The sequence below is a fragment of the Aulostomus chinensis genome, chromosome 4 (genome assembly GCF_037954235.1).
Source record: "Aulostomus chinensis isolate RoL2024-O1b breed Wild chromosome 4, RoL_Achi_v1.0, whole genome shotgun sequence".
Lineage (NCBI taxonomy): Eukaryota > Metazoa > Chordata > Actinopteri > Syngnathiformes > Aulostomidae > Aulostomus > Aulostomus chinensis.
In genome coordinates, this window is record NC_141323.1 from 18,463,101 (window position 1) to 18,472,974 (window position 9,874).

At 43.3% G+C, this 9,874-nt stretch overlaps 1 protein-coding gene across 5 annotated transcripts in view; it reads right to left on the bottom strand.

Annotated features, from left to right (window-relative positions):
* The window catches only part of grm8a (glutamate receptor, metabotropic 8a), a 308,183-nt gene extending 300,218 nt beyond the window's left edge, over nt 1-7,965 (bottom strand). For 4 of the 5 annotated variants that reach the window (XR_015112503.1, XR_015112502.1, XM_086202202.1 and 1 more), the window contains exons 1-2: nt 7,276-7,687; nt 1-274 (exon numbers count right to left, since the gene is read on the bottom strand). The exon at nt 1-274 is cut by the window's left edge and continues 506 nt beyond it. Coding sequence is in view for 3 of the 5 variants with exons in the window: in XM_086202202.1 (XP_086058328.1) it covers nt 1-37 (37 nt within the window). In the remaining 2 variants the exon portion in view is untranslated. Of the gene's footprint in view, nt 275-7,275; nt 7,688-7,861 lie in introns of those variants that run through there. The other variant, XM_086202203.1, reaches the window with a different exon arrangement.
* Between the last annotated feature and the right edge of the window lie 1,909 nt (nt 7,966-9,874).

Sequence of the window (9,874 nt, forward strand, 5' to 3'; positions counted from 1 at the left end):
ATTGTGGGTAAGAGATCGGGTTCAACTGAGGTTCCATGGTCAGGAGATGAGTTTTCTGGAGGAACTTTTCCAAAACAAATGGTATTTGGGAATATTAAAATGAAAGCCTTCCTATTTGTCAGCAAGAAAGGGGTAAAGGACCCCAGGGTAGGAGCTAGCTGAGCCCCATGAGCCAATCATATTCCAAAATAGGGGAGTGCTGCTTGTGTGGAAAGGTAGAAATCTTGTTCGGAAGTGATTCTTGCAAATCCACAAGTCACATCTTCAGTAGAGCCTGTTGGGGAGAGACAAAGAAGTCTGAGTATCAGTGCGGCTGCTGAGGGGATGTGCGGGCCAAATGTGTGTCAAACACTCAGGAGCGAGGCAAAACATTTCAGCCATGAAGACAGACACATGTTCTGGGAGGCCTGTCATAATTGGCAGAATCATTTTATAATTCTATACTTGAAAAGTCTTGTAATCACCTCTACACACACACACACACACACACACACACACACACACACACATATCTCTTGTTATATCGATGAGTGGAACAGCTGTTAAAATGACAGCAGAGAACCTTGGTGAGCTCCTCCGGCTATTCACACGAAGGCGCACATTACCTGCTGCAGCAGAGACGAGGCAAGACATTCGGGGAGCGCGTGTGTGTAAGTGTGTGCGTGTTGGGGGGGGGTGTAGGTAGTAGACACACGAGAGGAGAGACAGCGTGAGAGAAACAAGCACTGAAAAGACAGAGCGGTGCCTCGGAGCAAGTGTGTTGCATCATTCAGGCACCTGCTGTTTGTGCTGCAGCTGAATGAACACATTACATCCACTACACCCAGACACACACACACACACACACACACACACACACACACACACACACACCCAGACACACACACACACACACACACACACACACACACAGGTGGGTTTAATGCTGGATTCTGTTTCTTCATGTTAATATTATTAAATATGGAATTCTTGCTGTCAGAGCGCTCTTCTTTCCCTGGCAGTAATAACACCAATCCACGGAACTGCACATTACACAGCCATGTCATTAAAGCGTGTTATAACTTGGTTTGGACTGGGACTGAAAATTGCTTGTGACAAACTCGTTGGCTCCTACATGATATGAGTGCTAATGTGCTTTCATGAGCAAAGGCCTCTGGGAATTATTTTCTCATTTAGCTCCCCGTTCCAAAGTCCCTGATTTTATTTATTGCATGGATGCTGTTTAAAGGGAAAAAAGCGATTGATGCCTAAATAAGTCTTTCAGTGTGGGTTAATTACTTCCTGTCCCTCACCTTTTTCACCGAAATCTGCCTGCATCATATTAGGAAGAGATATACAGCCCCTCAGAAGAAAGATATAAAGCTGCACAAGCTATTACATAAAGCATATCAGAATAAAAAGGATTCACAGCAGTCTGGTTACATCTCATGAAATCAATTCTTTATATTTAGGCCATTTAAAATGCTAATCTTTATTATAACCGTTACCGTTTCTGCAAGACACATGAGCTTAAAGTGACACTTCACCCAAAAATGAAAAAGTCAGCCGTTATTTACTGTGCTCAATGGTAGAAAATCACTAAACTCCGCTGGAGTTTCACAGGAAAATGTGTTGCAGAAATCTCCCGAACAATTGGGAGTGAATGGAGACCAATTTTAAAATGTAAAAAAAACAAAAAACAAACATAATAGAGCCATAAAATTCCTCCATAATGCTCGTCTGAAGGTATCCAAGTATCTTGAAGCTTTGACGTTTCAAGTTGTTTCTAAATTGTGCCATATTTTTGGAGAGGTTAAAAACGCGGCGTAAAGGAGCTAGGAGCTACGATAAACCGCGAAGCTTTATAGTTTTATTGTGTAATTTGTTGTTGTTGTTGTTTACATTTGAAAACTGGTCCAGAAGTGATTTGTGGACTAAATAAACTTCATCTGACCTTCCATCAGTGTGAGGGTGAATATATAATGACTGAATTGTCCTTTTGGATGAACCATTCATTTACGATTGTCTACAACACACAGTGTAGCGTAAATTAGCTTTATAGCTTCCAAACATAAAGCACAAATACACTACTGAGTATTATTCAAATGTCGAGGAAGTAGTTTTAAGGGAAATACAGTTACACACTGTCTTACCATGAGTTAGTACTGGGAGAAAGTGGGGCTCTTTGTTGAAAGCTTACAAAATTAACTACCAGTCAACACAAACCATCTAACTCGTAGCAAGAAAGCTAATTTCTCCAAATATTGCGTTCATCTCAATGTCAATTTGTCAACATCTACAAGACATCTTCCACATAAATCTTGAGCGGTGGGTGATTTCCATTTCAAACATTAAAATGTTGAATCAGTGAGTGGATAGAAGCTACCCAGAGGAAAGGAAAACTCAAAATAAGATCTGTTCTTTGCCGATGCTATCTAACCTGAGCTCAATTTCGTCAATATGCCAAATTTTTTTGCATTCACTCTGCACTTCCTTTCATCCCAGCTCCATGTAGGATTTAAAAACGCTCTCTCTTGCAGCACATCTGCTCTTTCTCCAGCACGCCAAACTGAACTGTGGAGCATGCAAATTTACTACGGAGACAATAGATTAGAGGTGCTGCTGGGGCTTTAAGTGTGATGCTCGCATACAGGTTTGTTTTGGATACTTTCGGGGCGTTACGGATGTTTGATCTGGAAAAGAGCACATTGCACCTATAAAAATACACTTCGCGCCAAAATCGATACGGCAAATCTTCTGTAGAAACTCCCGTAGGGCTGGTGCCAAATTAAAATGCTTTTATTTTGCGTGCCGGTACGAGTTAAAACAGATCAAAGCACACGGGTCTGCATCACGGTTCATGGGAGTCAAGATTCACACACCTGTAACGCGCGACACTAATGACCGGATTAGGCGGGACGACCTGAGGATTGTGCCATCTTATAGGTCTAAGAAGAAGGAGGTGGGGAGAGGAGGAGGAGGAGGGGGAAAAAAAGAAATAATAAATCAAAATAAAGGTCAATAAACAAAAGTAAAACCATAAATTTACTATATTAGCATTCAAACGGTGAGGTGGTGTTGGTACACAGCAACTGAGCTCAGGAATGTATGTGTTTTACTGTTATTCCTGAACCGGACAGGATCATTTGTCATAGAGGGATTTATTCCTTTGCTCTTTATTTCTCCTACAGGGGGGAGGGGGTTGTGGGAGAAACTGGACAGAATGCACTTATCTCCAAATAAGACGATACCTTTCTGATGAGACTCTCGTGAGCAGCAAATGTCTCCTCTGGGTAAACTCGCAGGCCGAAATAACAACAAGGTCATCAAACCTCCGGGCCCCTGAAGGCTCCTGGGTTGACTTGAGGCTGCGAGCTTGTCATAATACCAGCGGTTGCAAATGTCAGTCCTCTAATCACGACTAAATCTCAATTAAAACATAATGACAGTCGCCGGAGGGGAACACCTGTCGAGGCTGAGCGCCGGAAGCTGTTGAGAGCCTTGAAAAATTTCTGCCAGAAAAGTTTTCTACCAGAGATGGTTTAGCAAGTGAGTTGATAAAGTAGAAGAGACAGAGAGTAAACCAGAAGTTCACGGTGTAGGACTCGTAATGTAGAGGTCGACGGATTAATGTTTGGCAATTTTTAACCATGACATGCTCATGAGGCCAATTAACAGGCAGGCACATCTGCGGGCAGCCCAATTTCATGCTCTTCTACATGAATAAAATCACTCGGCAAGAACCACGATTCCCAAACTGGGGTACCCCGGGGGTCCACGGAGTTGCGTCAGGGGGTAAATCTGGAGAATCCTCTCAAAAAAATCCTTCATGAAAAAAATAAAACAGTGTTTATGTTTTTCCCACACCTTCATTTGCGTTCATTCACATTCACACTTTTACATTCAGATCTCTTTACATAAATCATTTCTGCGCGCAAGTTTAGATTTATTGGTGTCTGTCAGAACCGAGGAGATTCTGCTATTTGCTTGAAAATGCAATCCAACATTATTTTGTGTATCATTTGATTTTATCATATTGTACGCTATCAGCTGCCCCCCCCCCCCCCGAAAAAAACCAGAGACAGAAAATCAACATATGGTTCAAAAATATCTGCTTCATATATAAACGGGGCTTCTACCCGCTGCATTTGGGTTCAAATGCCTTTTTTTTTTCTTTTTATTCTCATTATTTATATCAGTTTTCTGTCCCTGGTTCATTCCAGTCAAAAAACGTAGTTTTTAAACTTAGGGAACAAAACTACTCGGTTAGGTTTCACAAAACATGTATTGAGTTGAAATAGAACCTCTCACAACAGGATAATACGAAGAATTTCCAGTTGGCTTTCTGTTAGATAGACTTTCTGGCAGAAAACCTCGGAGGCAAATGTCTCCCATGTGCTCGTCAGAAAAAGCCTGCTTCTGCTTCAGAGCCCGCTGGTGACTCAATGCAAAGTATCATTTAAAAAAAAAACTTGAACTTTTCGAAATATTCACCGGCTCTGCCTAGTTTCACCCACCAGGGGCCCTAACAGGTTTGGAGCTCAAATCTAATCACAGCAGGACTTTCTCTCTCTCTTTCTCTCGATGGATCCATTTATAATTCGATTCTGCGCCAATTAATTCATCAGATTCTTTCCACTCTAAATGGAATTAGGTCAAAGACACTCACACAGAGGCGAGCCCCCTGCTATGATTAAAAACCCTGCTTTATATAGGTTAGCCAGATCTGCTAACACCACGGATTCTACTCTCCACAATATTGTTTGTTCAACACTTTTTCCTTGGATTGAGGCATCTTTTCCAAACCAGGCTTTGGGCTGCAGTCCTTATAAAAATAAATATGACTTCATTGTGTTCATGTAATCTAACCCCCCATAACCGCTTCCTTACTCACAGTTTTGCATCTTGACGTCAGTATGATATCGTTAAGAAGTCAAGTATTTAGCCAAGCTAGCTTGATATTGCTGTTTTACATAATTCAAAGTGGGCGGCACGGTGGCGCAGTGGTCAGCACTGTCGCCTCACAGCAAGAAGGTTCCGTGTTCAAATCCCGGCTCCGGCACTGGCTCTTTCTGTGTGAGTCTCCATGTTCTCCCTGTTCCTGTGTGGGTTCTCTCTGGTACTCCAGCTTCCTCCCACAGTCCAAAGACATCAAGAGGGGACGAGGCTGACTGATACTCTAAATTGACTGTAGGTGTGACTGTGAGTGTGAATGGTTGTTTGTCTCTATGTGTTGGCCCTGCGATGGACTGGCAACCTGTTCAGAATGGATGGATCAATGGAAAAGTTAGTCATCACATGACTAATGTACACATTTCAAGAGGCCAAAAATTGGCCTGCGGTTCTGCACGTGTTCCGTAGGTTCCCCACTAAGGTGTTTCATCCAGATTTTCAACAGCAAAAGGAAAACTGAAACTATGTCAAAAAACTTGGCTCAGGACAGACAAACTTTATGTTGTCCCAGATTAAGGAAGTAAAGTGTGTGGATTGACGAGTGACTGGAACGCCACTTGCGAAACCGTTTGGCAAGTGTTGCAGAAGGTGAAGCGGAAGAACGTCTGACTGCCACCTGCCATCTGAGGTTCCAGAGGCGGCTGGACGAGAGAGAATAAGTTGATTCTTTCTCGATTGTGATACCGGGACATAGACAGTTGTCCAATTAAACGACGTCTTCGAGTTTCACTGCAACCGTACGTGCAAAGCTAGGCTGAAAACCTCATCTCAAGAAGGATCCAGCTTCTACTGATCACTGTAAAAGTACTCTCGTCGTATTCTGTAGTATCACGTAATCCTGGACGTTCACTGGCTGGATTGGCTAACGTGCCTTCATTCAAGATGTAACTACATGCAAACATCTCCAGAGACAAACCAAAAAGTCTTCTCAAGGTGGCGTGCGAGTGCCTTTGCTGTGTGTTCTTCCGACTAAGCCGAGGCCCAGAGGTTATTAAAAGTTTCACGTCTCATTTACACTCACGCTTGTTGAGAATCTCCAAGGAACAGAGAGAAGTGACATCCCTGTCTCACTAGATCGTATGCTATTCTTAATAAGTTACTACCTCATCCTGGCTGTTTTAGCGTGACACTCCCGCGAGACTCCTTGTCCTTTATGACACTTTATAAAAGGCTCAAATCCAGATTTCCTCTCCCATGTGGGCTGCCGGCAAGAGACGGTGGCAGACATGTGTCCTGATGGTTAGTGGCTCGAAGATGAAGAGGTTCAACCCCAAGAGTCTTGCGGCAGGCTCGTCACTCTTTTTAATTTACACCCACGGCTGACTGTTGAGGTGCCCACTCGTCGAGTTTTACACCCTCCTCAGTTCCTTCCCCTGATTCTGTCTCTCACACCCTCCCGGTCTCTCCCTCCACTTCTTAATTTTTCCCCTCCTTCGCTGCCACCTCCTCTCCCTCCCTGTTCTATCACCTTCTGCAGGCTAACACTTCTCTCTGGGGAGCTCACTGCTCTTTTCAGAGAGTGATAGCTTTTCTGCAACCCTTTCCCTTCTCCACCCCCCCCCCTCGTATCCCTTCCTCCCTCTCTTTCCCACAGTCTCTCCCTCAATTCCTCATCACCGTACCTCACAATTTTGATCTCCACTGTCAACTCTCCAGAATGATATTTCATTTCGGGATATCACGAGACAAAATGGAATATTCCCCAAGTCCGCCCACACACACACACACACACACACACGCACGCACGCACGCACGCACACACTCCCCTCTGGATTCCCCTTGCAGAGCAGCCTCAAAATAAATAAAAGTGAAATGCCATTCGAAACCCACTTTTTCGGACTAATCCTTATCACGTCAAAAGGTAATTTTCTATCATTTATCTGATTGTTTCCATACATGGATGAGCGCCTGGAATCATTTCCAAACACACGCCTCTGACGTGATTAAGTAATGTGTGGGGAGATAAAACACACACCCACAGGTTGAGAAACAGTGAGATCAAAGTCTATGGGTGTATGCTCATTATGCAGCCTCATATACTTCTGTACAGCACTGACTGCACCCTAATTAAGACCGTGCCATCCCCAGTAAAAGCAGGAGCAGCACCACTGCAATGATCTCTTCAGAGAGAGGAAACGATACTGCACAAGTATACAGGACATTTACTCACCTAGCATCTAGAATTTACTTAAAATGAAGATAAGTATAAATCAATAAAAGAAATAATTAAGACCCCCCCCCCCTAAAAAAAAAAAATTAAAAAATCCATTAATGGAGGAATGTGAGGAGTCACTCATAGATTTAAAAAAAAGAAAAAAAAAGAGGGGAAAATAATGAGAATACCTCAGGAAGGTTAAATTCATCCGACAACATGTGAATTGGGTGAGGAGAGCCAGCCTCTTCCAGCGCGCTCCTTGGAGTCCTCTGCCCGCCTCAGGCAACTTCCTTGCGGAGCACAGAAGGTCCCCTCCCGCCCTCCACCACCACAAAAACAAAAAGAATACCAGTCCTCCTTGAGAGTTAATTTTTCCACAAGAGCAAAAGAGAGAAGAAAAAAAGATTTAAGAAAGAAAAAGAAAATCCACAAGTGAAGATATATATGTATAAATGTGGCTCTGTTTGGGTTTTTTTTTGTTGTTGTTGCTTTTTTTTTTTGTAAGAACTCCTTGGCGCCACGAGAGAAGCTGCAGGTGAAAATGCAATTAGCAACCGCGCATTTGTTAGCGGAGACAATGGAGAGAAGCTGCCTGTAATGAAGTCGATAACCAAGAATGAGTGTGAGAGAGGTAGGAGAGAAGAGCGAGAGGGAACGGGAGAGAGGAAGAGAGAGAGAGAGAGAAGGAGGGAGGGAGGGAGGGAGGGTTGAGGAATTCATCACACACACAATATGACGCTCAGGATCAATAATGTTTGAAAAAAAAAAGCCCACCTGTTATTCTTTTTTTTTTTTTTTCCTTTTTTTTTTTCCTTTAATCCATAATCCTCATTTAAGGTCTCACGCGCCGTTGCCGCTACTGATCTGCCTCTCTTGCTCGCGCGCGCGCGCCGGTGCGCATGCAGCTCCTCCGGTGCTGGAAAGGGACAGCAGCGCGCGGCAGTACGCCGTTATACCCAGAACAAAAAGCACCGCATGAAACATCTGTATTTCAGACGGCGACTCTTCTCTCTTAACCCACCCGTACCAAATCACCGTCTAATTGCATCACTGTCTCTCCGCAGAGCCCGCCCACTCAATCAAGTTTATTACTGATCGATGGGATCGATAGTTTAAACAGAGGAGGGCTGTGCTTGTTCGAACACATTAATAAGTCATCAAAATATGCTCACACAGGCGTTGCGCCACACTCTTAATTGCCTGAACTTCAATCCATTTTTACTGCCCCCATTGATTCCCCCCCCCCTCCCCTGTACAAAAAAACAGCGTCATGGTTCTGTGTGGAATTAAATAAATGAACCGCATCCCATCTGCTGTGTAATAATAATTTGATAAGCTGTGAGGAACCCAGCTAGGAGGAACAGACCGGGGTGTTCTCTGTGTATGTGACAATGTGAGGGGAGATGTGTGCGCAACATGTCCAGTTGGTGGCTTCGCTGCCGCTGCTGCTGCTGCTGCTGCGCGACGGAGGGAGGGGGGCGCGGAGCACTGGCGCCATCTGGCGGCAAGGATTCTGTCATTGCAAGAGAGAGACAGCAAGTTGCACTGATCTGGAAGTTTCCTAAAGTGGAAGTTTGGGAGACATTAGAGGAGCTTTGCTGCTTTGTTGATGATGATGATTATTATTATTATCATTAGTAGTAGTAGTAGTAGTAGTAGTAGTAGTAGTAATAGTAGTAGTAGTGGTAGTAGTAAAAGATGCTTAATAATAGAATGAGGAAAAAAGTAGAGGATGTTTTAAAAGGGAGTGTTCTGATAGATTTTTTAACATAGAGTTTGAGGAAGAGTCTCAAGAATTTAGACTTTACTCCCCCTCAAAATACTTATTATTCCTAATTCATTTCAGACCATTTTGATAGTAGAAAAAAAAACAGTAGAGCTCCACTAAAAACTACAGTATCTCCTAATCACATTCATTTCCTTTGCTCTCCATCGTTTAACTTATAATCAATATTCTTTTACCTCCATTCACCCAGAGCAACCCTTGAAATCATCTGGAACCCCCCCCCCCCCACACACACACACACACACAATGTAAAAACTTCTCCTCTGCACCACAGTGACTCATATTCAGCATCCAGAAGGTATCCTAAATTATTATCAATTTGTTTAGAGTATTTTTTTAAACTATATCCATCCATTTTCTACCACTTATCCTTTTAAAGGGTTGCAGGGGGGCTGGAGCCTACCACAGCTGCCTGGACGGGCGCAGGACCAACACATATAGACAAACAACCATTCACAGTATCAATCAGCCTCGTCCCCTGAGTACCAGAGAGAACCCACGCAGGAACAGGGAGAACATGGAGACTCCACACAGAAAGATCCCAAACTGGGGCTAAGACCCGGAACCTTCTTGCTGTGAGGCGACAGTGCTGACCACTGCACCACCGTGCCGCCCCTTAACCAAGACCTAACCCCAAAAAAAAGAGGTTCAACTGTTGTTTTTCATCAATCAAGTAAAAATGAAAGGAAGTGAAATACCACAGCAATCCACTCCAATTATCAGTGTACATGAAGTAGGGAATAAAAGGAACCTTGAAGTACAAGGTAGTACATAGACATAAATTGTCACTCTTTGGCTACACGTTACCACGTGTATACCACCAAGCCCGTTACTTCACATCTGAAACAAGTTATAACAAATAAGCTAAATCATTTTCTAACGAGTTGGGCCCAGTTAGTCATCATTTATGCAAAAAATAGTAGTAAAACTTGACAATAGCTTTGCATTAACAAAGTGAATGCTGAATGAACCATTAGTTAACATGTTTCATAATAACCTAT